The sequence below is a fragment of the Tinamus guttatus genome, unplaced genomic scaffold, assembly GCF_059628265.1.
Source record: "Tinamus guttatus ecotype Peru unplaced genomic scaffold, ASM5962826v1 Tinamus_guttatus_pri_ptg000060l, whole genome shotgun sequence".
Taxonomy (NCBI): Eukaryota; Metazoa; Chordata; class Aves; order Tinamiformes; family Tinamidae; genus Tinamus; species Tinamus guttatus.
Genome location: NW_028288594.1, coordinates 4,679,799 through 4,706,718, shown reverse-complemented (window position 1 = coordinate 4,706,718; position 26,920 = coordinate 4,679,799). Strand labels below are relative to the sequence as shown.

The following is a 26,920-nucleotide window of genomic DNA, read 5'->3' as shown; positions in this document are numbered from 1 at the left end:
CCGATAGCGGCGCGGGCGCCGCCGGGCTGTGGCCAGGGCGAGCGGGCCGTGCTGCGAGCACAGGGACAGGGACAGCGACAGGGACGGGCCCTCCCGAGGGCCGTAAAGCGCGGCCGGCCCGGCAGCCAGCGCGCCTGTCACAGCGACCATGACAGCGGGCAGGGCCAGGGAGGTGCTTGGTGCTTCTTGGCGTCTGCTCCAGCTGCCGCCCGGGCCAAGGGCACGGCTCACGGGGACGCGCAGGGAGCCACGGCCCCAGAGGCTGCCTGCACGTGCGGGCTGCCCCAGAGCCAAGGCCCCCGTGTGAAAGCAAGGCCCCTGCGCCCCTGCAGGGTGAGCGCTTCAGCCCCGTCTTTCAGCACAGACGCACAGAGCCCAGGGCTTGCAGGAGGAGCCCTGGTCTGAGCTGGGGACTGTGTGACAGGTTCCCTGTGTGCTTGCATCAACAGCAGCCACCTGCTTTTACAACAGGGGCCATTCAACAGGCACAGCCCAACCAGAGAGATAACACAGGACGTATCGCTCGAGCGAGTGCTCCCCACTCAGCCCCGCTCACGTTCCTCCGCTGGGCACAATGTCAGGCTCTGTCCCTGCCAGCTGTTCTGCACAGCCCCCAGCATGCCGGGCCGCGAGTGGTGGATCAGGCCACACTCAGGGGTATGGGAGCTCCAGGCACTGCCAGGCCTGTGTGCGCTGCGCGGGCGCCGCAGAAAGGGCCTTGGCGCCGACCTGCAGGGAGGTCCCGCTCCTCCCTTGCTGCAGCCCGATCTGCTCGCAGCCACTTGGCCCCCATTTGGGGCAGAGTCCACCCTGGGTGCTGCCCTTCTCCAGCATCCTCGGCCCCACGTCGCCAGGCCAGCAGGCCAGCACGCCACAGGGCAAACAGACTCGCACACACACAGATGATACGTCCCACCTTTATTACATGGCTACAGAGCTGCACAGTGAGGAGCCGCGGCTGCGACGAGGCCCCCTGCGCGCGCACCCTGAGGGCACGGGGAGAGGTGGCTTGCCATGCACATGGGACAGCAACGACACAAGCACAACATGCGGCAAGGACTCCTGCCTGCTCCCGCCAGGCCGCCCGTAACTCCCAGGGAAAGGGCCACGCTTCCCTGCTTGCCCCAGCACGGAGCCAGCCTTTGCCACCAGCTGTGACTATGCCAGGGAGCCCAGCACAAGCTCCACACCCCAGGGCCGCCGCGATGGCACCCACGCGCCTGCTCTCAGTACAGAGTGCAGCCGGGCGGTGCTTCTCAGAAACGCAGCTGGGACGCGTGTGTTCAAGGTCAGCCGCTGCTGGGCAGGTGCCACAGGCTCAGCGCTCTGCCCCGGGGCAGGGAAAGCCTGGCGTTAGTGCCCACGCTGGTGTTTAACAGGCCCAGAACCAGCACAGCTTTGGTCTGTCCCTACCCCTTGTGACAAGGAACCCATCACCCGCAGCACCCCCTGCCCGCCCCGGGGAAGGATGTCAAAGGACAGGCAAGGTCATGGATACTGGCTCCTGCTCCTGTGGCCACAGCTGCTCTGACAGGAGGTTAAGAGCAAATGCAGGTTGGGCCCGTGAGCACCAGGGCCGGCCCTCCTTGCCGCCGCAGCACGGGCCTGCAGGCAGGAACGGCCCTCAGGCCGCGCAGCCCTTGCCGCAGCAGGAGGCCCTGCTCCCCCCGCAGTTGCCCGTTACCGGGGGTACCCGAGGCGCCACCCTGCAGAGCCGCTGCTGCATCGCAGGACGGCTGGGGCTGGGAGGGACCCCGGGAGATCATCTAATCCCACCTCCCTGCTCCAAGCAGGGTCACCTACAGCAGCCTGCCCAGAGCCCTGCCCAGGTGGCTTTCAGCTGTCTCCAAGGATGGAAACTCCACCACCTCTGGGCAACCTGTTCCCATGCTCAGTCAATCTCACAGTAAAAACGTTATTCCTTACATTCACATGGAGCTTGCTGGGTTTCGGTTTGTGCCCACTGCCTCTTGTCCTGGCACTATGGGAAATAGTGGCACTAGGTGGCAATAGTAATAAGGAATGAAATGACACTGCAGAAACTCAACTCTGGTAAAACCACAGAAACCTCAACCAGGGCCTTAGACCACTGGTGCTGGGGCAGAACAACGAGGGAGCTCTGTAAAAGACCAGTGCCAGATCGTGCAGTGTGGACCCTGCTCAGGGAGCCGGCCTGACACGGGACCTGTGCCGGGTGGGAAGGGGTTGTCCACACCGGGCATCAAGAGGGCAGAACTTGTAAGTCAGCAGTGCTCGTACAAACCCAAAGTGCATGTAGCATGATACACAGGGCCTGGTCACAGCAAATTAGGTGGAGACTGCTCTTTAAGAGGAATAAAATACGTATTACTTGAGAGCCTGCTGCACCTGCAGTCCTTGCTCTTTTATGGTCTCCCTTGGCAAGTGAGCACCCGAGGGAGCCCTGGGCAGGCGCCAGGCACCTCCGCGCTCCGGCGTCCATCCCAGCGCGGAGCAGCTGGCTCGGCCGCGTGTGCCCAGCCCAGGCTCAAAGGGCACAGGGCAACAACCCCGGCAGGGCGGCCCTGGGCCCCGGCTAGCAGGAGAGGAGGGCCTGCTGTTTGCAGAGGGCATGGGGAAAGCAGGCAGTCTCTGGCAGGGAGAGAGGAGAAAAGCAGGGCAAAAGCAATGCTTGCCAGGGGTTAGAGAGATGCACATGCTGGCAGGCTGCCACAGGAAGAGGGGCAAGGAAGGTCCTGTCCAAAGTTACGCTGCAACGCAGGATCCCTGCTCTTCCCTCTTCCATGGGGCTGGGCTAGGCTTTGCCCCTTCCCTCAGGGTGCAGGGCACCTCCTCTTGCCCCTCTGAGTCATAAAGCACCTGCCTGGGACATGGGCTCTGCAGCAGCCACAGCAATGTTGCAAGCAAAGGGATTCTTGAGGGAGCAAAGGAAGGAGCTGAGTGCCCCTGGGTGAGACACAGGACACGCTGAAGTCTTTGTTTGGGCAGGAGGAAAGCCCCAATACCACAGAAATGTCCCCATCAGGAAGACAGATCCAATGTATCAGACAGGTCAGACATAGGGAAGAGACTTTTATAACAGCTGGGGGAAGGGATTCAGTTCGACACACAGAGCACAAATCCTTCAGGGTGGGCTCCGCCTGGGCTGCACAAGCCCCCAGGAAAAGCCAGGCTGGACCACTCCACGTCCTCTTTGGCATTGCACATGTGCTCTGCTAGCAGCCCACGTCCCATAGGCACCAGCCAGGGGGCAAGGAGCCCTAGCTCAGAGATACAGCACAGAAACTGCCACACAGGAGAGATCTCAGGGACAAAAGCCTCCCATCTCTGCAGCCCCTTCCTGGCGTGCAAGGAACCGGGCAGCTGTCACGGGAGCTGGGGACAACCTGCAGCATCCCCAGCTCCCAGCAAGAGCAAGGCCTGCCGGCTCTGCCACCCCACTCCCACTTGCAGCAGTGGGTCCCGTTTCCCGGCAGGGAGCTGGGCCAGCGCGTGTGTGCATGGAGCGGGGGGACTGCCCCACTGCCAACTTGCTCCAGACTGAGGGGTGCAAAGTTGGTCCTCCTTGGAGGGGCAGCGCAGTGCTGGGCACCTCCCCAAGGCTACTGGCAGGGCAGTCACGGTGCCAGCCCTGCCACAGGCAAGTGAGCTCCCCTTGCCACCTCTTGACACACGTGGCCATCCCCAGGGCACGCCAGCTCCCTGCCTCCCCTCTGGAGGCAGGTCCCAGCTCTGGGTGGATGTCTGGAGCTGCTGCCTTCTCATGCGCCTTTGCCCGGCAGCTGCTGCCTCCGAGCCAGTCCACAGCTGCCCAGCGCCGTTGCGTCGGCGTGCGCAGGCTCCGCGGCGATCCTCCGACACGGACGACACAGATGTGAACACAGACACACGCATGTACTCACACACGCATTCACCCCACAAGAGTCAGAGTGGCGTTGACTTGACAAACGGCTGGACACAAAGCGCAACCGCAAAGCCGCTGGTCTGGCAGTTTTGTCTCTTCGGCAATTGATGGCAACAAAACGAAGCCCAGGATCACCCTGTCCCCTTGGGACGGGAGAAGAATCAGGCTGACACCACATCCTGCTGCCCAGACGGCTCCCAGTCTGCAACCCCCACGAGATCCCCAGTTTACAAGGCTACACCTGCAAGATAGAGAGGGGATGTGACACCTCCTGGGACCAGCTACCACCGCCCCAGCTGGCCAGCCAGAGCTCAGGCGGCCCCTCTGGGCCACAGCTTTTGCCCCTACCTTGTGGATCTGTGGTGGAAGCTCATCTTCTGAGCTCTCCTCCGGCACGGGCTCTGGATGCCTCGCTGGCTGCCCGTCTTCAGCCCAGCCTCCGAGCGGGAGGCGGGAGAAGTGTGACGGGGCTCTGTGCACTGTGCCAGGGTCTGCAGGATGGGGGAGCAGGAAGATCAGCTACACAGGGGATGCCAGGCTTCAGCAGCAGGAGGGCTGCCCATGCCCCAGGGCTCTGAGCCCAAGCTCAGGCCTGCACCCTGGCTCCCGTACCTGTGATGCCACCGTATCGCCGCTGGAAGCCGGTGTGCAGGGTGGCCGTCTCCTCGGCAGGCTGCCGCGGCGAGGAGAAGGGGTAGCTGGCAGAGCGAGGGAGGGGGACAGAGGCTCCTCGCTGAACTTCCAACTCCTCATGGGCGCTCTCCCCGCTCTCATCACTCTCTCGCCGGTGCCAAGTGTGCCGCTCGGGCTCCAGCTGTGTTTGCTGCTTGTGCAACTGCAGACCAAGACAGGAGCCGTGTTGAGAGAGCCCAGACTCCCCAAAGCACCTTCTCTCTGGCAGTGCACATACACTGCACTCAGTCTCCCTTCCCCAGCCACCCCAGCCCCGTCCTGGCTGCCCTGAGGAGCCGGCTCCTGGCCGCTCACCTCGTGCATGTAGAGTGCGTGCAGACTCATCTCAGTGGACGCGTACTCCGACAGGATCATGCTCTGCAGCTGACCCTCCCAGGCGCTGCTCCCCGAGCTCACAGTCCTTGCATCAGCACTGCCATGGGACACACGGGAGATGTTTACTGCCTGGGTCACCCCCTGCACCCGGCCCAGCTGCTCTCTGCTCTCACGTCAAGCTTGCAGACACCCACTCCTGCAATGCAGAGGGACAGGCCCTCTCTGTCCTCCCTCCAGCCACACAAGATGATCAGCCCAGCATGGCACTGTCCCATCCCAACACACTCTGTCCCTGTGCCAGGGCACAGAGCTCACCAGCCCCTCATCTCCAGAGCAGGTGGCATTCCAGACCAGAGCAGGCCCTACTTGGATATGTCCCTCACTCCTGGGAAGGGATGCTCAGAGCAGTCTCTTCCCTGCCAGGAAGGTACCGTGTTGCCTTCAGAAGGCCAGAGCTCCATGCGGCCCCTTGGGGCCAGCATAAACACCTGGGCCTAGCTCGGCTTGTGAACACATCCCTTCCTGTCACAGAGACAAATGCCACAGCCACGGCAGCAGGGCAGCCGGCAGAAGAATTTGGGACTTGCAAGCACTCCAGCTGCTCCCCTCCAGGCTGCAGCTGGCAGCCAAGACTGCCATGTCCTTACCCAGAGACTGTCATGGCACTCGCACCCCGAGGCTGGGTTCCCTCTCCATCTCGTCCCCCTGTCTGGAAGCCGCTGGGGGGCTGCTGGGCAGACTGGAGCGGGGAGAAGGAACGCAGGGCCGAGGCCACTTCAGAGAGGTGGCGGGAGGCCTGTCCATCGCGGCCCACGTGAAAGCCCAGAGCTGAGGAGCCTGCTATCACGTTGGCAATCAGGCTGTGAGGCTGCAGAGTTGGAAAGGAGAGAGTCAGTGTCCTGTGCAGACTTGCAGTACGTACCAGCAATGCCTCCACACCAGCCGTGCAGAGCGGAGCCACCCCAGCTTCCCACTGCCCTTCTCCGGATACCTTGCTAGAATCCCAGAGAGCAGTCCCACCTCCTGCTATCTATCATATTCTCATCCCTGGAAACAGCCCAGGCAAGGAGATAACTTTCCCAGAGGCCGGGTTATCCCAGAGCTTGTTAGCACCCAGTGAGGCCCATAACAACAGCCCGTTTCCCCTGTGGCACAGGTACCTCTGACTCTGACTGCAGGGACTGGATGGAGCTGAAGAGGGCGTTTTCGGGGAGCACGGCCTGCTGGGCCAGGGCCACGCTGCTGTCCCGGTGCACGCGCTCCTTCAGGAAGCCGATGAAGGCCGTGCTCTCGCGGGGCGGCTGCCACTTGGGGTTGGTGATGGCAAAGTGCATGAGGGACAGCTCCGTCTTGCCGTCTTCCGCCTGCTGGTAGATGGAAGCCTCCGTCTTTCCTGCTGACATCCACTGCGGAACAGGGAGAGCTAGTGAGGGCCAGCATCTGCTTCAAGCCCCTGCCAGGCCTGCAAATCCTGCAGGACCAGTCTGGGCGAAACCCACAACGCCCAGCACAAGCTGGGCCACAGCTCCACACAGAAAGTGGGCTCTAGAGTAAATCCCCTTGTCCTAGTTCAGCCCTGACAGCCCAGGACAGTAGCAGCTGTAAAGCCCAGTACCCCCCCATTCCTGCTGCGAAGGAGGTAGAGAGATGGGGGCTATCAAAAAAACAGAATGGGAAGTTTTGTCTTGCACTCTTCAGCCCACAGCAGACACAACTACAGCCAACTAATAATTGTTCTTAAAATCTTCCTGCCACAGCGAGCCCACCCCTTCCTGGTTCACAGCCCTGTCACTAGGCCCTTCTGGATGACTCAGGCAAATTCCCAGGCACAGGAAACACATCGATCCTCTTTCACTTTGCAGTAGTTTTCATGGAAAACACACTCCCACCTCCTGCATACTGCCTCTCTCCTGGCTAAAAGCAGCCCAGCTTTTCTAATCTGTTCTCAGTAGTCACACATTTTAGGATGTCCAGATACATTCACTCCTCTCTTCTGAGGGAGCCTGTGAAGACAGGCAAGGATGTTAAATAGTGAGAAATGACAGAGCCCAGTATATAACACACAAATCAAGTTAACAGTCACAGCCTGGTGACCCGTGCTGGCAGACCTGGAGACTTAGCACTGAGGCGGCCACAGGTTTTGGCTGCAGGCTCTGAGGAGCAGCACAGCCTCTCCCAGGTGCAACAGGCCAGGCGTGCTGTGTGGAGCCCACAGCAACACCCCGACGCGCGCGGGACCTACCGCTGGGTGGCCGTGCTGGCGCACGTCCATCTGGGCAAAGGAGCAGGTGTCACCCACACCCACCACCTCCACGGTGAAGTTGCGAAAGAAGTCCACAATGTCCAAGGACTTGGGTCGGAGGAAGACGATAAGGATGAGGGGAGTAATGATGGGACTCAGGAGTTCCTCCAGGATGAAGACCTGGGCATGGAAATGGGGGTTTAGAGTGAGCTTGAAGATGCCAGAAACTTCCCCAATAAGCTTGCCCCAAAGCAAAGCTCAAGCCCCCTTCAACCCTACATCCCATCCTGCTCTCAAGACTGTACCCCTGCTGCCTCCCCCCCAAACCCACAATCCTGGAGCCAGCCCTCAGCTCTGCCCCATTGCCCCAGGAAGATTATCTCCAGGAAAGCGCTCTCTCTCTGCTCGGGAGCTGCCTGGCTCTCTGGCAGCTTCTCCCTCCTGTGGGGAGGAAAGTGAGTTTCTATGTCAGTGCCTTGTGAGCCAGGCTCACCGCTTTGTACTGGAAGAGCTGGGCAAACTCGTCCCGGGTCTCGTAGCGGTGGGCATTGCCCTGCCAGTGGTCAGGCATGTAGTGGATGTGCGCCAGGATGACCCGCAGCAGCTGCTCTGGGCAAAACACCAGGTGCTGGTCAGGAATGAAGGATCTGCAGGACAGGACAGGGAAATGTCACAACATCGCACTTCAGTTTAAGGGAGATCTCACCCTGGGAGGGCAGGGCGAACAGCCCACGTCCGCAGCTCCACCTTCACTTCCAACCCAGCCCCCCTGCTAGCACAGCCCAGGCTCCCTCCATATAATAGCTCCAGCAAACCCTCCTACTATTCCTGAAGTCACCACTGCAGTCACTGCGCCAAGTTGACTAGTACCCCCTTCTCCTGCCTGCCCCATTCTGCCCCTCCTCAGCCGTGCTCTTGCCCTAGAGCAGACTCATGTCCACTTGCAGCCTAAGAGCACATGCACACAGAGGGTGTCAGCCTCGCTGCTCCCAAAACGTTGCTGGGAGCAGCTGGCTCTGCCCAGCACAGGTCCACCTCACCTGCACACCGTGATGCCCACCCCGAGCAGGGTGACTGTAGTCAGTACGTGCTCCACTGCCAGCACATCCTCATCGTAGATGGTGAGAGCAATGAGCACAGCCAGGATGGAGCCAGCAAAGAAGGCCACGTTTTTGGCCACGATAGTGAGGAGCGGCGAGATAAAGCAGTTCATGTACTTGGAAGCCGGCTTGTAGCCCTTGCTGAGGCGTGAGTGCAGCTCATGGTCCAGCTCATTGAAGTGGCGGAGGTAACAGCGGCCGTAGAGAGACCAGCAGCGGGCACCCAGGCTGCCCGGCTCCCGCTTCAGGATCTCGGTGTAGCTGAAGAAAGCGTAGAGGATCTGCCAGATGAGGATGAGGGGACAGAGGAGGAAGTTGGCAATGCCAATCCAAAGGATGCGAGTGCTGAGCTTCTCAGCTAGCTCCAGGCGGTTCCCAGCTCGCTTGTATTCAGACTTCAGGCTCCACTCATTCTCGAAGAGGGAACCTGGCCCCCAGAAAAAGATGAGCTCGAAGTTGTACTTGAGCCCACGGGTGTAGAAGACAGTGTCTCCCAGCAAGGGCAGGCGGAAGCGGATGGGCAGCAGAGACTTGTTCACCATGGCCACCATGTAGTTCTTGAAGCGGAGGATGCGGTGGTAGATGTCCAGCTCCGTCAGCTCTTTCTTGTGGATGCAGATCTGATGCTCCTTCTGGATCTGCACGATGCGGGCCTGCACCTCCTGCCACGTGTAGTAGGGTAGGTTGGACTGGGAGGGGGAAGCACCAAGGTTAGATCCGGGCCATGTGCAGGGACAGTGTCAGGCTGGGCCCTACACTGACAGCGGGTCCCAGCACCCCCGCTTGGGTACCAGGGAAGCACACGCAGCACGAGGCACCTTTCCCATTGCCTCAGCTTGCGGCTGGCAAATCCCGTGTCTTGCCCCAGTGCCCTTTAGACTGGACTAGTGTAGATGACCGTTACCCACCCTCTCACACACAGGCTATCCAGAGGCACAAGCGCAGCCCCAGGCTCCCATGAGCTCTCCTTCCCCCCAGAATCCATGGAAAAACACGCCCAATGCTTGGAGACAGAGGGGAGATAGGGAGAGGGGAAGGAACTTGACCATTGTCCCAGAGGCAGCCTGTGGCAAAGCTGGGGACAAACCAAATCTCTTGGCTCGGTCCGTCTTTCTCCAACACTCAGAGCTGCTCCTAAGAGGAGGCACACGCACCCCCTGATGTTATCAGACAAAGAAGAAGATCCTGCACCTGGTTGCAGGTGTAAGCCTCAAACCCCATCTCTGACACAGACCTCCAGCATGCTCTTCACCAACTAAGTAGCTCTATGATTCTGTTTCCTCATCAGTAAAGCAGCAAGACGATTCTGCTCGCCTCCCAGGAGGTAAGAGAACACCCTTGCTCATACCTCGTTTGTGCCTTTGCTGTTGAAAGGCATCGCAGAAAAGGCCAACACAGACAAAAATAAACATATTGGGTGGCAGATGGCAGAGGCACATGCCAGCACACACAGTGACAGGCTGAGCAGAGAGGGTTAACATGCAACAAATTGGCTGCTGGAAACACTGAAAGAAGATCAACATGGTTACGTAACCCTGGGAAAAGCTGGAGCAGAAGGAAAAGCGCTTGGCACAAAACTGTTGGAGAAGTTGGCTCCCAAGGGGAGGCAGAAGTGAGTGGCTTCTCCCTGCCCAGTAAGGACTCCTGCTTTCCTCAACAGCTCTGCAGCTACTTACCATGGGGATTTTGAGGGCATTGATATAGAAGGAGTGAATTTCCCAATAGCAGCAAATGTTGTAGATAAATTTGATGAGTCGGTGGATCCAGAAAACTCCGGCTACCACCAGGATGCAGATGAGGAAGCTGTTTGCCTGGATTCTGCCGGCAAGAAGAGGCAGATAGCAAGAGTCAAGTCTCTACTATGTAAGCATCTAGGGATAGTCCTTAGTATCTGAGAAAGCAACGGCAGTGGCTAACGTGCCCTGAGCTGCTTCTACCTTGCACTGCAGACGTTTGGAGGCAGGAAGGCATCTGGCAGCGTCACCTTAACGGGCTCGCTCGGATGCTGGCTGTGATTTACTGCTTTGTTGGCAAAAAGAATGTCATAATCGACACAGCTGATGAGAAAGGTGGTGAAAGCCACTACGAAGATGAACTGCCTGCAAAGAGAGGGAGTAGCCATGAGGGAATGACCGTGCCAGCCTCCCACCCAGACACCCGGCAGCCAGGAGCTGCAGGTCAGGCAGCCCCACGGCCTCACGGCACCACCTCCTCCAAGAGGGCCACGGATACACAGGAAGGGCACCCTCCTGCCGGGAACAGGCTCGGCACATCCCGCAGCCCCTGCCCAGCTTTCCCGTGGCAGCCTCAGCAGCCCCCGTGAGAGGGGAGCTGGCACTTACATGAGCTCAAAGATCTCCCCGATGAGCATGCAGGTGAAGCCGTTCTTCTGGTGCAGGTTATAGACGTGAGCGCTACAGTCAAGGAGGACACTGTGCACTGCCTTCCCCCCCGAGGAGCGCGGGGACCCCTCCCGTGCCCCGGGCACGCACGGCCCCCCGCCCCGGAACGGTGACCAGAGCCCCCCACGCCCGCCGGGGAGAAGGGGACACCCTCGTCCCGCCCTCGGGCCGCGCGCGGGGGCTCCCGCTCCGCCGGCGGCAGCGGCGCCCGGTGCGCAAGGGGCTCTGCCCGGCCCGGCCCGGCCCGGCCCGGCCCAGCCCCGCGGAAGGATATGCGGGAGAAGAAGAGGTCCAGGTTCTCTATGTGGTGCCACGGCGCTGCGGGCGGCAAGGGCCGGGGTGAGCGCGCTCCGCGCCCGGCCCGCGCCGCCCCCCACGCCCGCCCCGGTCCCGGCCCCGGTCCCGGCCCCAGCCCCCACCCCCACCGCCACTCACACTTGGCGCCCTCGGGGACGTGGACCAGCAGGTCGGCAGCGCCGGGCGGCGACTCGGTGGAGGAGCTCTCCAGGCGCTGGTACTGCGCCTCAAAGTGGGCCATGGCGGCACCGCGGCCCGGCCCGGCCCGGCCCGGCGCGGCCGCCGCTCCGGTGCAGCCCCGCGACGGGCGGCCGCGCCGGCCAATCGGAGCCGCGGGGCGGGGCGGCTGACGCCCAATCGGAGGGTGGGAGGGGCGGGGCCCGGCGACGTCCCGGCGGCACCGCGGAAGTGACGCACGGCGCGGGCCGGGCAGCGGCGGCCGCGGGCCGGTAACGGGAGCGGGGCCCGGCGGCAGCGGCGGCCGCGGGGGATCGGGGAGCGCAGGGGGCTGCGAGGCGCGGGCAGGGGGATCCCGGGATCGCGGCGGGGCTGGGCGATGGGCGCCGCGGGGGTCCGGGGCGCCCCGGCCGCCCGCGCCCTCGGGGGCGGTTCGGGCCGCAGCCGGGACTCACCCGCGGCGCTGCCCCGCAGCGGCCATGCCGGCCCCGCAGAGCCGCTCCGTGTTCGAGGCCGCCCGCGACCCCGCCTTGCTGCACGGGCTGGCCCTCGTCGCTGCCTTCCCGGGGGACGCGTCCGCGGCGCAGCCGGCGCCCCCAGGCCACGGTAGGTTGGGCCTGAGGGGCCCAGCGGTGGCACGAGACGGGTGTCCGGCCTAGCCCGTGTCTGCCTGTGCCGCGGTGCGGGCAGAGGGCTCCAGCCCCTGCAGCACAACTGGGCTGGCCCCAGCCCGCTGCCCGGGGAGCTGCTGGGCCTTGCTTGTGCCTGCATCTGCCAGCCCGAGCTGTCCAGAATTCCCGTGCTGGTTGGGTGTCCGGGATTGTGTGTGGCCAAGAGCCAGCAGGCTCCTTGCTCGGCCCTTGCGGTGATGCTGCAGGGAGCTGCCCGTGGCACAACCCTTACTTCCTCTTCCAGAGAGAGCTGCAGTCACCAGGGGTGAGAAGAGGGCGCGAGGGGCCCCCGAGGTGCCCGAGCGCATGTTCTGCTCCACGTGTGCGCAGGCGTTTGACAGCCGCGAGGAGCAGGTGAGTCGCAAAGCCTGAGCAGCAGCGCTGCCCGGGGCTGCCCCGGCCCGCAGGCCCTGTGCCAGGGGCGCAGCCCACCCCCGGGTGCCCTGCTGGGCCCCTCAAACAAACGTGTTCCTCCCCAGACTGAGCACTACCGCCTGGACTGGCACCGCTTCAACCTGAAGCAGCGGCTCCGGGGGCGTCGGGCGCTGCCGGCCGACAGCTTTGAGGAGAAGACCCGTTCAGGTGAGGGGTGACACTGCCCGCAGCACCAGGCTGCCCAGCCCGGGTTGGGGATGCAAGTCCCCAGCTGTCCCTGCTCGCTTCAGGCCCCTTTGTTCTGCCTGGTGGGGTCCCCTGGCTCTGCTACTGGGCCTGAACCTGCTAACTTGTTGTGAGGACAGGGTTATGTTCCACCTGAGCCCCTGCCTCTTTGTGCCTAGGATAGCCCCAAATACATCTGTCTGCAGCCTAGAGCTGCCTTGTGACTATGTAAGATATTGAACAGGGCATTTCTGGGGCTCTGAGCCAGCTCTTGGAGCAGTCCACAAGGTTTTGGGAATGGCTATGGATTGATATTTGTGCTGCTCCACTGCTCTGTTTCTTCTCCTTTGTAGGTGATGTTTCAAGCATCTCAGGATCTGATTCGGAGAGCTCCGACTCGAGCAGTGAGTCAGATTCACTGCCTCCTGCCAACGATAGTCCTGGGACCCCTCAGATTCCCCGCTCCCACAAGGTGCTTTTCAGGAACGCGAGGGGCCAGCTCATCTCTGCCTACCGCTGTGTGCTGGGCACTGGACAGGCAAGTCGCAGCCCAGCCTGCTGGAGGAGGGACCCAGAGAGGGGGTGGCCCTGGGTGCAGGCATCTGCCCGGAGCTCCCCTGTGGATGAGGAGGGCAGCCTCTGGTGCCAGATCAGAGCCTGAGGCTCTCTGATCATCTGTTCTTGATGAACCCCAGTTCAAAGTGGGGCTGAAGCAGCTATCGAGCTCTCTGCACAGCCCAATAGTCAGGGTAGGACAGGGTGAACCATACTCCTTTTTGTCTGTAACCCCCCTTGCCTCTGTGCCAGCAGAGGACTTGGCCCGTGTCCCAGAGGACAGCAAGAGGTAGTGAGGTGGCCCCACAGGTGCTATCAGCGGGCCCTGTGTTTCAGGGTGTCAGTGAGGAGCCGGCGGAGCTGGTGGCGTCGCTGCAGAGCATCAGCGCGAGCGCGCGCTGGGTGGTGCTGATGATGGGCGGCGGGCACTTTGCGGGAGCCGTCTTCCAGGGGTGAGTACAGCGGAGCACCCCGGGCTCGCCCCTCTGCGCGGGGACAGGTGGGGCTGGGTGCTGGGCAGATCCTTCGCTGACGACGGCCGCCCCCTTCCTTTCCTCCATCACCAGCCTTACGCGCACCCTGGGCACCAGCAGCTCCTGGCCATTGCTTGAGAGTTGGCTAAGCCCAATCCTACTGCAAAAAAAAAAAAGTTTTCACAGGCACTGCAGGGTCAACAAGCCCCGCAGGGCCCCAGGGAGCACCAGCTCTCCCTCCCTGTGTACCTGGTGCTGTATTGCTCATGCCCATCCCTCTCTGCAGCCCTGAGGTGCAGGAGCACAAGACCTTCCACCGCTACACCGTGCGAGCCCGGCGGGGCACCTCGCAGAGCCTGCGGGACGCCCAGGCGCCGGCCGCGGCGCCCAGGTCGGCCGGGGCCTCGCTGCGGCGCCACAACGAGGCCGCGCTGCTCAAGGTGGGCGCGGGAGCGGCGCCGGGGCCTTGGCACGCTCCGGGTGGCTGCTTGGGGTGGCACCGTGCTGCCAATGGACAGAGGTCACGCGTGGGGTGTGAGCTCCAGGGGGAGGACAGGGAACAGTTGAAGCTGCTCTGTCCTGGAGCTGTTCCTGTTCTAGAGCTGCGTGTACCCACACTCTGTGGTTCAGGACCCCACGGTGCCCACCCCTTCCACCCCAGGAAATCCAGGACCTGCTGGCGGGCTGGGCACACCACTTGCAGGAAGCCGAGCGCATCTTCCTCCGTGCCCCCCGCCAAAACCGGGCGCTGCTCTTTGGTGGCAGAAACCCCCCCCTTACCCGGGGAGACCCCCGCGTGCAGCACATCCCCCTGAGCACCCGCAGGGCCACGCTGCGGGAGGTGCTGCGGGTGCACGCCACGCTCGCCAGCCTGCAGGTGTACGGTGAGTGAGCGCAGCCCCGGTGCCTGTGCGCGGCAACTTGTGCCCAGCACGATGCAGGGGCCCGCGCCCTCCGGGCCTGGACATGCTGCCCCCGTGGCTGGCAGTGATGGGAGCACCCCTGTTGCCCAGGGAAGGACACACCGCTAGAAGATGTCACTGGGACCCCCCGGAAGGGCTGGCACAAGGGGCAGCGAGCGGCAGAAACAGATCCCTTGCGGGAGGACGTAAATGGTGAGTAGAGTCACGGAGAGAAACCTGGCACAGAGAACTGGAGGAGCTGGCATTGTGGCCTGCAGGCCCGGCTGACACCCCCACTGCAAGGCCTGGCACTGCAGAAGGTGGCTCTGTGCTGGGTGCGTGTGCTTGGCAGAGAGCCCAAGCAATCGTGCTGTGTTTGGGGCCCCAGCCCCTGCCCTCTCACCCCCCGCAGCCCTGGAGGAGGAAGAAGAGGACAGCCTGGCAGGGGAGCTGGAGGCCGTGGAGGTTACACTAGGGACCTTGGATCTCCGGGAGTTTGAGGTGATGCCCAAGCGAAACCGCAAGAGGAGGAGGAAGAGGGACAAGAAGGTGGAGACAGGTGAGGGGGAAGACCAGGCCTGGAGCTGTGTGGGAAGGAGCTGGCCTGCCTGCAGTCCGGGCTGGGCTGCCTTTTCCTCACAGCTTGTTCCCTCTCAGGGTGCCGTGCTGAGGAGACGGACAGCCTGGAGCTGGCAACGGAGCCGCAAGAGGAGGCTGGGGCTGAGCCCCTCTCCTGGGCCAGCAAAGGTAAGTGGGGCCAGGGGGAGCTCTCTGTTTGCCAGAGAACTTTGCTTTGGGGTGAAGAGGAAATTTTGAGGCAGTTTCCCAGGGCAGCTGGGTGCTGCCGCAGCTACAAGGCAGCTATTTGCTTTAAGGCAAGCAGTGTGCAGAGACATGCACAGCAGGAACTGTGAGCCCCAGAGCATTTCCACCTAGATGGATGGGAACAGAGAGTAGCAAAGATCTATGCCATGAGAGCAGCCCTGGGATGCCACAAGTCTGCAACTTGCTGCTCCTTGCCATGGGAGCTGTGGGAGAGGGGAGGATATCCAAGGCCACCAGGTCCAATCCCCTAGCACATGTTCCATGGGGCAGGCAGCACCTGGCCAAGCCTGGCGTGTAATGGGGTTTGGAGCTGCTCTTGTCCCAGCAGGAGAGGGCCTGGCCGCTGTTGGCTGTGCCCAGCAATGCCATGAGCATGTAGTCAGGACGCAGACTCTGAAGGCACATTCAGTTGGTAGCACCATGCTCTAACAATTCTGTGTAGGTTTGCTGGTCAGACCAGAACACTGCTCTGTCCAGGGAGCCAACTGGCCCTGTGGCATCAGGCTCCCTTCCATGTCCTTCCCTCATAGGAGATCCCCAGGCCGAGCTCCGTGACGCCCTGTTCACAGCCTGCAAGACGGGGGACGTGGGGACCCTGCGGCACCTCCTGGCTGTGCCGGAGAGTGGGAGCCCAGCGGGGAACAGCGAGGGTGGGCAGGAGGCTGCTCCCTGCTCCCTGCTCAACCAGCCTGTGGATGAGCGTGGCTGCACCCTGCTGCACGTGGCAGCACGTGCAGGGAAGGCCGAGGCAGTGTACCTGTTGCTGGAGGCAGGGGCTGACCCTGCGCTCAGGTACGATCGGGGGATGGCAAGCACAGCTCCTGCCCTAGGAGGCTGCCCCACAGCACCCTGGTGCTCCCCTTGCCTTCCCCAGCAACCCTCCTGCCCTGGCCACGGGAGACTTGTGCCAGCCTTGGCCTGGCACAGCTGGGGTGGGTCTTTCCTGGCCAGGACTTCTGGGCTCATTAGGTGGGCAGTGCCCTGAAGTGCTCCCCTGTTTATGGGTAGGCAGTTCAGAGGGCTCCGATGAGACTGCCCTCTGCAAGGGCTGCAGGAAAGGGAGGATTTGGGAGCTGCTGCTGCAGGGGATATGCAACATTCCTGCCTTGGCTGGGGAATCCCGTCTTCCTGCCCCTGTTGGGCATTTCAGGGAGGTCCCTGGGCTCGCAGCCCAGCAGGGCACAGGCAGCAAGACAGCAGGGTTGAACTGATCTGCTTTGGCCTGCAGAGACAGGCAGGAGCAGCCGCCCTACTGTGTCTCTGCCGACAAACCGACCCGCAACGCCTTCCGCAAGTTCGTGGTGGACCACCCGGACCGGTACGACTACAGCCGTGCCAAGGTGGGTCCTGCCCTGCACCCTTGCTGCTCGGGGGCTGAGCGGAGCCCCCCTGGGCTGCACCCCGGCATCCTGCCCCCAGGCTGCTCGTGTCTTTGCCTCTGGCTCAGCGGGAGGTGCTGACCGGCCTCTGCCCTTGCTCCCCGCAGGTGCCCGGGCCCTTAACACCGGAGATGGAGGCCAAGAAGCTGGAGAAGAAGCGGGCACAGAAAGCCCAGCGCAAGCAGCGGGAGCAGGCGCAGCGGGAGGAGCGGCAGCGCTGGGAGCAGGAGCAGGCCGAGAAGCAGCGCTTTGCTGCCCTGTCGGACAGGGAGAAGGTGAGGCCTTGCCTGGCAAAGGCAGAGCAGGCGCTGCAGGCCCTGGTGCCTCAAGCCCTGGCATTCCCGGCACCACCCAGGCCTGGCAACACTGACTTGTCCCTCTGCTCTGCAGAGGGCCCTGGCTGCTGAGCGGAGGCTGGCTGCTCAGCTGCAGGATGCCAGCTCGTCCCTCGCTGACGTCAGGTAACGCCCGCGGGGCGGCTGGGAGTGGCAGCGAGGCTGGCTGCTCCCAGGGCAGCCGGGGTGCTCCCCTACCCCAGGACCGCTCCTCACTGCGAGCACAACACAGCTCAGGCAGCGGGGCAGAGTCCCTCTCTCCCACCCAGGCATGGCTTTTTCCTGCCTTTTTCGTCACGTGCAGCCTAAACCTATTCACACCCCTTCTGTTCCTAGCAGTACTTGTTACAATAGTGTCTCCCCTTCTATGCTTTACCCCAGGAATATTTTGCAAAGGGCAACCCTGTGCCCTTGAGGCCAGGGCTATGGCAAGCCAACCCTCCCAGGCACTTCTGTGTCACCTTGTCCCTTCTCTGCCACCTCACAGCCCTGTAGGCAGTCAGCCCTACACAGTCTTTGGCTCAGGGGCTCCCCACATGTGCGTGGAGCCAGTTTCTCCCACGTTCGCCCTGCATCAAGGTGTCTCGCACCAGGCTATGGCCCTGTGCCGCCTCCAGGGAGCGTACCTTGGCCGGGCTGCAGGTCCTGTGCCTGGATGCCTCTGCCCTGGGCCCAGAGGAGCCCCAGCTGCCTTCTACTGCTGCTCTCTCTGCTCCTGTGCTCTTCCTGCAAGTGTCCCCATCACTCAGGGCCGCCTCTGCTCTTTTGTGTAGCCGCTGCTGGCAGTGTGGCGAGTCCCTGTCGGCCCGGATCCCTTTCCACTACCTCGACTTCTCCTTCTGCTCCACGGCCTGCCTGCAAACACACCGCCGAGCCCGGGCCAGCCACACGTAGGGCCGGGGGCTGCTGCCAAGGACCAGTGTGGTGGAGACGGAGCTCAGGGGCTGCTGCATGGAGTGGCTGAGCTGCCCCCTCGCTCTGGGCAGCTGCGTCGAGGCTCTGTGCAGCCGCAGGGCGCACGTGGCCCTGAGAGGGCTGGGGGGTCATTAGAGCCGGGATCCCCTGCGTGCTGAGTGCCCAGGGCTGCCCCGTGTCTGATTCCAGAGGGGGATGCTGGTGGATGCCCTTCTCCCTGCTACCGTGCACACTGCTGCCTCTGGCTCCAGGACAGATCCTGATGCCCCTGCCTCTGTGAGACACCTGCAGCTGTGGCCGGAGCCATCCTTGAGACTAGGCTTGTTCCTCTCTTCTCCCGGGTGCCAGCTCAGCCAGGTTGTGTCGGCAACTACCTCCGGTGCCTGTGTTGTCAATAAAGAGGTGTCTGAAGCTGCTGGGCCCAGTCTGATGTGTGTGTGGGTGCTAGGGGGCTGCTGCAGGGGCACTGGCACCATTTGGGCTGAGCTGTGGGAGACCCACAAAGCCGTCTTGCTCTCTCTAGTGCATCCCCTCGAGGAGGGCAGGTGTCTGTGCCCGGGCGCGCACCCCTTCCCTTGGAGCTTCCTCCCTTCCACCATCTCCACAGCCCAAGGCAGAGGTGGGGAGAGGGCCAGGCTGCCCTGGGTTTATTTTGCAGGCACAGCGCTGCGGCTGAGGGTCTTGTTGAAAAGAGGTTGGTCGAGGAAGAGCAGGGAGGGGACGGGAGGTGCCCCCTCCAGCTCCAGCACCGTGATGTTGTTGGGGCGGTCAGAGTGCAGCACTGAGCTGGGCACGAAGAGGGTCTGTTGGGGCCCCCGCTGCGGCCAGTACCGGCCCAGGTTGAAGCCATTGATCCACAGCTGGCCCTGGAGCGGGGAGAGCAGGATGAGCTGTGCCCCACTGCCCCCTCCTCCCTTCTCCTTGGTCTATGCACAGCCTTACCTTGCTCCACCCTGGGAATTTCACAAAAGTGTCCCAGGTGCTGCCGGGACTCTCAAAGGTCCCCATGTAGAAGGCTGGTCCTGCTCTACCCCTGCTGCTTGACTTGTGGGGGGCAGCGTGGGGCCAGCCCTGCTGCACTGCAGGGTCAATGGCCAGGGGGTAGAGCAGCCAGCCGTGCAGCGGGCTGGACTCCAGGGAGAGGTTCCTCAGCAGGCCCTGAGGAGGAGCAGGAGGCAAACTGGGGCAGCGGGCTCTGCCCCACGCATGTGGATGCCGGGTGACCCTGCTCGGGTGCACCCGCTGCCAGCCGGAGGCGCGGGACTGCGTGCGTCCCGGCTGCCATGGGGGCATGCAGGGGAGGGCAAGGCTTGCTGCCTTTCCCTGGATCCTGATGCATTTGTCACCTCCAGGAGGTAAATGGAAAAGCATTTGGGGTAAGGAGGATGGGAAAGCATAAAAGCTAATGGGGCCAGGGTCTGTCTGGACTGCCCGGGGTGTGGAAGGGTGGCTGGAAGGGGTGTGTGGCCACACAGGCGCCCAGGCTGTGCCCCCAGGTGGCTGGTGGGGCCCCCCCCCTCACCTTGAAGTCGCTGACGTTGGCGCCGAAGTTGATCCTGCCCATGTTCTCCAGGAGCACGTCCAGGGTGTCCCCCTCCCTGCCTGTCACCTGCAGCGCTGTCTGCCCGTCCCGCTCCAGCGTCCCCTGGTACTCCTGTAGCCGTGGGGTCAGCGTGGCCACCCTCTATGGGGTCCCGGCACCCCACACACCGCCCACGCCAGCAGAGCATCCAGCTGCCAGGTCCCCCTTGTGCTGGGCCTCCCCTGGCAGGGACGGGCACAGGACTGCACAGGCCCCTGCCCAAGCTGTCCCCAAGGCCCTGGCGCAGCACGTAACTTGCTCAGGGCAGGCTCCATGGCCCTCCGAGGAGGCAGGGCGAGAGCCGGGTGCGCCAGCGCTCACCTTCTGTAGCATCACGTAGCCGCGGTCACAGACGCTGTGGGGAGCAGCGCTCACCGTGGCCGGGGCCAGGACGTGGCGGGGTAGGCGTGTGCGGTACAGCACGAAGCCCTGGGCCTGGGGGGACAGCACAGCAGCCCGGCAAGTGGGGAGCAGGGCTGGCCTCCAGCACTCACCCTCCATCCCAGAGCCGGGGCCCTGCCCTGGCCTGCCAGGCTTGACTACACGGGACACACAGGCAACGCAGGGGCGTCTCTGGGGCCAGAGTCCCTTCCTGTACTAAGCCCCTCACCTGCTTTATGGCCTCAAAAGTGAGGGGAAACCGGCTCTGGATGGGCCCAGAGGGGCACAGCACATCCAAGACATCCAGGAGGTCGGCATACTGCAAAGAGACGGGAGATGGGCAGTGGGGCAGCGGCAGGCAGGGATGCACAGCCCTCGGGGCAGGCACACACCTTCTGCAGGGCCACACGGCCATAGGCGTGCTTGGGGGTGGCAGGCGGCATGGGACCGACCGGCAGGGCCTGGAACTGAACAGAAGGCTGCTAGGTGCCCACCGGGCTGCCCCTGGGATCCCCATCTCAGCAGAGCAGGGAGCACCGCGTGGCAGCCCGACCAGGTGCTTCTGCGAGCCCTCTGCTCCTGTGCTGCCCTGTCTGGCATCGCGCGGCGCCTGGGGCAGGAGGCTGCCAGTGCTGTCCCCCTCGTCCCGCCAGCCTCGGCACCTTACTGATGACCGTGCGGATGGCAAACAGCTTCTCAGTGGGGTCTCCGGCCTCCGAGAGCGGTGCATCGTAGTCGTAGCTGGTGGTCACGGGCTTGTACCCCTCCTTGAAGTCAGCACCTGGCCAGGGAAAACAAAGGGGGCTGCAAGAAGGGGCTCTGTGGCAGAGCTGGGGACCTGCACCCCGAAGTCCCAATGGCGAGGACCAACACTAGGCTAGCGGCATTGCGCCGTGGCGGGACCAGAGCCAGGACTGCGGGCCTGAGGGTGCCAAGGGGGAACAAGAATGTGTGTCAGCCCACCCAAGAGGACAGAGAGCGAGCCCTGGCACAGCCTCCCCAGAGGTGGCCAAGGCTCGTCCCACAACCCCAGCCCCATGGCTTGCCTGTGCCCTGCTTGGCCCAGCCGCCTGCCAGCCCCACTGGGCAAGGCCCCACTCACCGCTCCAGTAGGCGAAGTTGGTCCCCCCCTGGAACATGTACCTGCGCGACAGTGTGGGGACCGAGGTGAGCACCCACGCCAACCCCAGCAGAGATTCGCCAGGCAAACGCCGGCAGCGGTGCCTGCTCTGGCACCCGCAGAGCGGTGGCCGGGCAGCCTGGCTAGCCCCCAGTGCAAGCCAACGAGCTACGTGCATGTTGACATTGGCTCCCAGGCGCAGCATGTCCTCGAGTCCCTGAGCCACCCGTGCGGAGCTGATGCTGGCATGCGCCTCCCCCCAGTAGTCCAGCCAGCCCGTGTAGTACTCAGAGTTCACCTGCGGAAGCAAGGCAGTTATTCGCTTCACCCGGGGCTCCTGGCACTGCCTGGGGCCCTTCTGCCTCCTCAAAGTCACAGTGGCCAGTGGCCTCCGAGGTGCCCATGCCAAGCTCACCAGGGGCCCCTTCGGCTGGACCAGGCGCTGGGCACTAAACGCCTCCGTGATGTTGGAGCCTGCAGAAATTATGCAGAGGTTGGAGAAGGTTGGAGAAAGGACCCTCATCCCCTATCTTCCTCCTCTTCAATGGAGCACCTGGCCCAAAGTCCACAGTGGCGTAGAGGCCAGGCAGGGTGCCACAGCGTAGCTCCTCCGCCCGGGTGCCGTCAGTGGTGAAAAGCACCACATCGGGCCCCAGCAGTGCCCGGAAGGTGCCCAGGAGGTGCTGCAGGTAGTTGTAGTCACAGGCGTAGTAACTCCCGTACTCGTTCTCCACCTGCGAGTAGGACATGGTGTTGGGGAGGCAGATGGCTTTGCAGCTTAAAACTGGAGATGACCTGGAGGTGGGCAGGGAGCCAATTCCCACAGCACCCAACCTGCACACTGATGATGTTGCCCCCGTACTGGTATAGCCGGGGCTTGATCTTGGGGAGCAGGACATGGAGCCAGGAGTCCACAGCCGCCAGGTAGTCTGGGGACACAGAGGGCCGCTCTGCCTGGCTGCAGGGACCTCTCGGCCCCACGTGCAGCCTGTGCTGCGAGAACGAGGTGGGAGCAGACAGGGCAGGGCTGGGAGTGGAGGCGAAGGAGGATCTCCCAGGCTTCCACGAGAGACAAGCCACGCATTCCAGGGCTAGTGGCTGCCAGGAGCATGACCAGCAACAGAGCAGCACGCAGGCACAGGCAGCCGTCCCTGCAGGCACCACGCAGCCACGCGCTGAGCTCACCGGGGTCGGAGGAGCGCAGGACGATGTCTGGTTTCCACAGCAGCCAGGCAGGCAGGCCGCCCTAGAGAGACCCCGCAGCAGGGAGGGGACAGGGAAGCTGCTCGGAGATGTGACCAGCATCATCATGCCCGTGGGTGCTGCTGCCTAAGGCTTGCAGGATGCCAGGGCCGGCAGCCCAGCAAGGACAGCAGCCCCGCTCTGGCCAGGCCACCCCAGAGGGCATCTCTCAGGGCCTGGGCTGGCCTGGCGCTGGCTCGGTGCCGCTCTGGGGCAGGCTGGCGCTCACCATCTCCCACTCCGCACAGATGTAGGGTCCTGGACGCAAGATCACCAGGAGCCCCAGCTCTGCCGTCAAGTCCAGGAAGGCTTCCACGTCCCGCTCCCCGGCAAAGTCATAAACCCCCGGCAGTGGCTCGTGGTAATTCCAGGGGATGTAGCTGGTGGGGAGAGCGGTGGCTAGTGCGAGTGAGCAAGGGACACATCTAGCAAGGAACTGTCTCCTCTCCCCCATGCTCCCAGGATGCAGGTTAGACCCTCTCCCCAGGGGAACTGAGCGCAATGGGGCTACCCAAGGCTTACGTTGTTCCCTGGTGGGGACAGGGCAACCCTGGGGTCCCCAACGCCCTCTCCAGCTCGGCGGCTGCCATCAGACAACAAGCTGCTCTGTCCCTGTGACAGGAGAGGCACAGGCAGCCCGAGGGGCTGCAGAGGCCGCTGGCACTTACACCTGCAGGGCGCTCAGCCCGCTCATGTACATCTTGAGGAGCCGGTCCCGCCAGGCGGGGCGCGGGACGCGCGAGTAGTGCAGGCTGCCCGAAACGTAGCGGAACGCGGCGCCGTCCTTCCGGAAGCAGCCGCCGTCATAGTCCACTTGGAAGGAGCGCGCCGGGGGGGCCGCCTGCGGGCAAAGGGGCAGCCGTGGGGACGCAGACCCTCCCCGGGTGCCCGTCCTGCGCTGCCTGGGGACAGGCAGTGCTTCCCAGCAGGGACACCCCATGCCTTCCCCAGGGGACACTAGGAGGGAGCGGGGGGCACCCCCGCGCCCCGGCGCACAGTGCAGGAGCCACGGTACCCGCGTGGGGCTGCACGGGAGGGCAGCCGTGACAGGAAGAGGCCGGATGCGGGGACGCGGAGCGGGGAAGCAGCAATCCTGGTGTCAGCCCCGCCGGGTTCCCTGCTGCGCAGCCCCACACGCTTCTCCTGAACTTTCCTCGTGGGCCGCATTGCTAACCTGTGCATGCAGGATTCCTGCTGTCAGCAGCACGGCCAGCGCGGGCGGCCCCATCCTGGCCGCACGGAGAGGGGACGCGGTCACCATCACATGAGGGGCGGCCGACACCATCACATGATCCTTCTGGGCAGCGCCAGGCGCTTCCTGCAGCTCCCAAGCTCAGAGAGCCGGGGCTGTGGTGCAGGCGGGCGGAACGCGCGGCCAAGGCGGGTGCCGAGCCCTGCAGCGCAAGCAGCGCTGCGCAGCCCCAGCAGCCACCCGCGGGTTTCTGTGCCCGCTGCCCACGGGGTGCAGCCCTGGGCACTGCCAAGCCGACAGGGCACCCCAGGCTGGGCTCCTCGGAGAGGGCGCAGGGCCCTCCAAGGAAGCAGAGGGTGCAGGGCCACCACAGTGCAGTCTGGGACCAGCCTGGTGACAGGGCTGCTGTGCAGTGCCCACTGTGGGATGTCACCAAGAGCAGCCCTCCAGAATGAGGCCTCCGGAACCGCCCCAAGGGTATCGGCACGGACACCCGCTGTTCCCGGCACCACTGACCGCAGGCTCTGCCACACGCAGGAGCGCCTGTACCACAGGCCAGCCAGGAAGGTGCCGATCTCCTGTGCCAGCACCCCGAGCACAGTGCCATCCCTCACCAGGCTGAGCCCCGTTCCCAGGAGCCCGTGAAACCAGGTGTCCGCTGCCACTGGCGCATTGGGTGTCACTGCGCTGGGTGCCACCGCGCAAGGTGCCAATGTGCTGGGTGTCACTGTGCTGGATGCCACGCTGCTAGATGCCACGGTACTGGGTGTCACCGGGCTGACTGTCACCACGCTGGGTGGCACTGTGCTGCGTGTGCCTGCACTGGGTGCCAGTGTACTGGATGTCCCCACGCAGGCTGCCACCGTGCTGGGTGTCCCTGGGCTGGGTGCCACCCTTCTGGGTGCCACTTCCTTGCCCGAGGGCTCGAAGCCCCGCCCCTCCGCGGCAGCCCCGCCCCTCCGCGGCAGCCCCGCCCTCCCCGGCGGCCCCGCCCCGCGCGTTGCCGGGCGCGCGCGGTGACGCGCGCTGACGCGGCGGGCGCGCGCGCGATGGGGCAGGCGCTGTGCGTGTGCTCGCGCGGCACCGTCAGCGTGGGGGGCGCGCGCTACCTGCTGCTGCAGCGCCTCGCCGAGGGGTCAGCGCCGCGCGCCGCGGGGCGCCACCGGCCGCGCGGGGAGCGGGGGGTCCGGGGGGCGCGCGCTCGTGGGGGGACGCGGGGGGGCGCGTGTTCGCGGGGATGCGCGTGCCGGAGTGGGGGGGCTCACTCGAGGTGAGGTGCTGGAGGGGGACACGGGTGGGTGCCTGTCCGATGTCACGCTTTGCTGCATGCAGGGGCTTCAGCTACGTGGACCTGGTGGAGGGGCTGCGTGACGGGCGTTTGTACGCGCTGAAGCGCATCGTGTGCCATGACAAGGAGGACCGGCGCGCTGCCCTGCACGAGGCCGACATGCACGGCCTCTTCGAGCACCCCAACATCCTGCGCCTCGAGGCCCACTGCCTGGTGGAGAAGGGCGCCAAGCACGAGGCCTGGCTGCTGCTGCCCTACGTGCAGGTGAGGCGGGCGAGGGGCGGCCACCAGGGCCCGGCGTGCGCAGCAGTGTCACCGGCTGCCTCTTGCAGGGAGGGACACTGTGGAGCGAGGTGGAAACGCTGCGAGAGCGGAGGGCCTCCATGCCGGAGCAGCGCGTCCTCCGCATCCTGCAGGGCATCTGCCGTGGGCTGCAGGCCATCCACAGCAAGGGCTATGCACACAGGTGGGGCGGCCACGGCCGGGCGTGCGGGGCTGTGCCTGGGGGCTCTCAGTGACCCGCGTCACCCACAGGGACCTCAAACCCACCAACGTGCTGCTGGATGAGAATGACCGCGCCGTGCTCATGGACCTGGGCTCAATGAACCAGGCACGCATCGAGGTCAACAGCTCGCATGAGGCCATGGCCGTGCAGGTAGGACACTGCCCCCGAGCGTCGCATTGTAGGGGTGGCCGTGGACCCCCCATACCGGGGCTCATGGCCGGGGGCATGCTGCTCCCCGGTCCTGTGCTCAGGCCCTGCTGTGCCCTGCGGCAGGACTGGGCTGCCCAGCGCTGCACCATCTCCTACCGGGCCCCTGAGCTCTTCTCGGTGCCGAGCCAGTGCGTCATTGATGAGCGCACCGACATCTGGGTGAGCACCGGGCCCGGGCAGACCCGCTGCCGCGCGCGCGGGCGGGCAGCTCTCACCCTGCCCCGCTCCAGTCCCTAGGCTGCGTGCTCTACTGCATGATGTTCGGCGAGGGCCCCTTTGACATGGTCTTCCAGAAGGGCGACAGTGTGGCGCTGGCCGTGCAGAACCCCGTGACCCTGCCACCTGACTCCAGGTGAGGGGCTAGGCAGGGCGGCCCCGCCACCCCACAGCTGCGCAGGGCAGCGCTGAGCCCCCTGCCCTGTCCCGCAGGTATTCGGCTGCCCTGTGCCGCCTGCTCTCCTCCATGCTGACTGTGGACCCCCAGCAGCGGCCCCACATAAGCAACATCCTGGAGCAACTGGAGGGGCTGGAGCCGGCGCCGGCAGGCCAGGACACCACGCAGATCTGAGCGCGTCCCCATGCCGCGGCGGTGCCACATGGGAAGCGGCAGCCCTCGCGCCAGCGCAGACAGGAGCTGTTTGGAGAGCGGTTTTTGTGCTCGGTGTGGAGCTGCTCCTGTGCGGGAGGCGTGGGGCTGGGCTGGGGGGCGCATGCTGCTGCGTGCCCCCCGTGTGCCTGGACTAGATGGAGCAGCGTGAGCCGCGTGCTGCGCGCTGGGGCTCGCGGACGGCCCCGCCGTCGCCGCGGCCAAGGGAGCATGGAGGCGGCCGCGCAGCCCAGCTCCCGCAGCGGGGTCGCTTCTGGCCGGTGCCTCTGCACTGCGGTCAGGCAAAGCCGCCCTCGGGGCCTGACTCGATGCTGGGACAGGGCAAGGGGCAGGCGTGACCTGCCTCCTCCTCCCGGCTCTGACGTTGCCTTGTGTTTTGAGTAAAAGATGCTCTTGTGGAGGTGTGGCTGGAGTCCCTGCCTGCGGGGAGCAGGGCTGGCGGGAGCAGGGGCCCTTCCTGCGTTGAGCCACCATCCGTGCCCTGCAGCCAGCGTTACGGGAGAGAAAGGGCAGCAGAGGACAATCCTCGCGGGTTGATGAGCCACAGCACGAGCAGACAGAGATCCTCTCTGCTCCAGGGTATCCACTGGGGTTAGCATCATCAATGCCCGCAGCGGGAGCCAAGCTCTGTGGGGCTCAGCGTGGGCCAAAGCAGCACGTGTGCGGGCAGCCGCGCGGTGCCAAGCGCTGGCGGGGCAGGAGCCGGGGGACGCTCTACAAGCAGCGCCTGCAGGGGGGGCAGCCCCCGGCTGTGAGGAAACCCTGGGAGAGGTCCCGTGCCCCACGTCTCCCCAGGGAACAGCCCCCCCAGTCCTTGCAGGGGGGCTCACGCTGAGGCACGAGCCGCTCAGCTGCCTGCGGGAGGAAACAAAAGAGATGCAGACGGCTGGTTTCGTGGGGAGCGCTCCCCTTGTTTAATCCTCTCGCCACAACACAGTAGTAAAGCAGACGCTGCGATTCATGCTGCGCTGGAGGCCGCGTCCGGGGGGCCCCAATGCACCGCGGAGGCCTTGTGTGCTGAGCCCCAGG

General features: G+C 64.3%; 4 protein-coding genes across 5 annotated transcripts; 2 read left to right on the top strand and 2 right to left on the bottom strand.

The window, feature by feature from the left end:
* Positions 1-3,854: 3,854 nt before the first annotated feature.
* On the bottom strand, positions 3,855-11,187 carry ATG9A (autophagy related 9A). Its single transcript, XM_088519525.1, has 14 exons — positions 11,071-11,187; positions 10,910-10,953; positions 10,576-10,640; positions 10,171-10,332; positions 9,910-10,051; positions 8,174-8,922; positions 7,627-7,780; positions 7,134-7,313; positions 6,052-6,297; positions 5,539-5,759; positions 4,871-4,988; positions 4,496-4,718; positions 4,232-4,374; positions 3,855-4,124 (listed from the first exon to the last, which is right to left on the bottom strand). The coding sequence occupies exons 1-14, from the start codon at positions 11,171-11,173 to the stop codon at positions 4,119-4,121; spliced, it is 2,556 nt and encodes an 851-aa protein (XP_088375651.1). The 5' UTR covers positions 11,174-11,187; the 3' UTR covers positions 3,855-4,118.
* Positions 11,188-11,585: 398 nt separating this feature from the next.
* ANKZF1 (ankyrin repeat and zinc finger peptidyl tRNA hydrolase 1) lies at positions 11,586-17,784 on the top strand. The gene is made up of 15 exons (XM_088519520.1): positions 11,586-11,715; positions 12,025-12,134; positions 12,260-12,362; positions 12,734-12,918; positions 13,272-13,387; positions 13,695-13,848; positions 14,070-14,292; positions 14,422-14,523; positions 14,699-14,869; positions 14,968-15,057; positions 15,666-15,927; positions 16,364-16,475; positions 16,622-16,789; positions 16,905-16,975; positions 17,623-17,784. The coding sequence occupies exons 1-15, from the start codon at positions 11,589-11,591 to the stop codon at positions 17,741-17,743; spliced, it is 2,115 nt and encodes a 704-aa protein (XP_088375646.1). The 5' UTR covers positions 11,586-11,588; the 3' UTR covers positions 17,744-17,784.
* A 600-nt stretch (positions 17,785-18,384) lies between these two features.
* GLB1L (galactosidase beta 1 like) lies at positions 18,385-23,317 on the bottom strand. Its single transcript, XM_088540337.1, has 15 exons — positions 23,264-23,317; positions 22,758-22,930; positions 22,319-22,469; positions 22,033-22,093; positions 21,682-21,776; positions 21,401-21,581; positions 21,263-21,321; positions 20,830-21,145; positions 20,390-20,508; positions 20,120-20,194; positions 19,957-20,046; positions 19,668-19,781; positions 19,287-19,418; positions 18,707-18,922; positions 18,385-18,630 (listed from the first exon to the last, which is right to left on the bottom strand). The coding sequence occupies exons 1-15, from the start codon at positions 23,315-23,317 to the stop codon at positions 18,412-18,414; spliced, it is 2,055 nt and encodes a 684-aa protein (XP_088396463.1). The 3' UTR covers positions 18,385-18,411.
* Positions 23,318-24,318: 1,001 nt separating this feature from the next.
* STK16 (serine/threonine kinase 16) lies at positions 24,319-25,949 on the top strand. Of its 2 annotated transcripts, none has more exons than XM_088519519.1 (7): positions 24,319-24,344; positions 24,614-24,833; positions 24,902-25,035; positions 25,104-25,224; positions 25,348-25,443; positions 25,515-25,636; positions 25,714-25,949. In XM_088519519.1, exons 1-7 carry the CDS (start codon positions 24,331-24,333, stop codon positions 25,850-25,852), a joined length of 846 nt encoding a protein of 281 aa, XP_088375645.1. In that variant the 5' UTR covers positions 24,319-24,330; the 3' UTR covers positions 25,853-25,949. The 2 variants fall into 2 exon arrangements, with proteins under 2 accessions (XP_088375645.1, XP_088375644.1); XM_088519518.1 differs by having other exon boundaries at positions 24,319-24,416; positions 25,714-25,948.
* Positions 25,950-26,920: the final 971 nt, after the last annotated feature.

Excerpts from the sequence above, each read along its gene's own strand:
- ANKZF1 (XM_088519520.1), top strand. The coding sequence starts at position 11,589 with ATGCCGGCCCCGCAGAGCCGCTCCGTGTTCGAGGCCGCCCGCGACCCC. Across the intron at positions 12,919-13,271 it reads GTGTGCTGGGCACTGGACAG|GGTGTCAGTGAGGAGCCGGC; the intron begins GCAAGTCGCAGC and ends CCTGTGTTTCAG. Across the intron at positions 13,849-14,069 it reads ACGAGGCCGCGCTGCTCAAG|GAAATCCAGGACCTGCTGGC; the intron begins GTGGGCGCGGGA and ends CTTCCACCCCAG.
- ATG9A (XM_088519525.1), bottom strand. The coding sequence starts at position 11,173 with ATGGCCCACTTTGAGGCGCAGTACCAGCGCCTGGAGAGCTCCTCCACC. Across the intron at positions 8,923-9,909 it reads ATGCCCTCAAAATCCCCATG|TCCAACCTACCCTACTACAC; the intron begins GTAAGTAGCTGC and ends TCCCCCTCCCAG. Across the intron at positions 7,781-8,173 it reads GTGGGCATCACGGTGTGCAG|ATCCTTCATTCCTGACCAGC; the intron begins GTGAGGTGGACC and ends CCTGTCCTGCAG.
- GLB1L (XM_088540337.1), bottom strand. The coding sequence starts at position 23,317 with ATGGGGCCGCCCGCGCTGGCCGTGCTGCTGACAGCAGGAATCCTGCAT. Across the intron at positions 21,777-22,032 it reads CCTGCGCTCCTCCGACCCCG|ACTACCTGGCGGCTGTGGAC; the intron begins GTGAGCTCAGCG and ends CTGTGTCCCCAG. Across the intron at positions 20,509-20,829 it reads CAACTTCGCCTACTGGAGCG|GTGCTGACTTCAAGGAGGGG; the intron begins GTGAGTGGGGCC and ends TTCCCTGGCCAG.
- STK16 (XM_088519518.1), top strand. The coding sequence starts at position 24,331 with ATGGGGCAGGCGCTGTGCGTGTGCTCGCGCGGCACCGTCAGCGTGGGG. Across the intron at positions 25,036-25,103 it reads AGCAAGGGCTATGCACACAG|GGACCTCAAACCCACCAACG; the intron begins GTGGGGCGGCCA and ends CGTCACCCACAG. Across the intron at positions 25,444-25,514 it reads ATGAGCGCACCGACATCTGG|TCCCTAGGCTGCGTGCTCTA; the intron begins GTGAGCACCGGG and ends GCCCCGCTCCAG.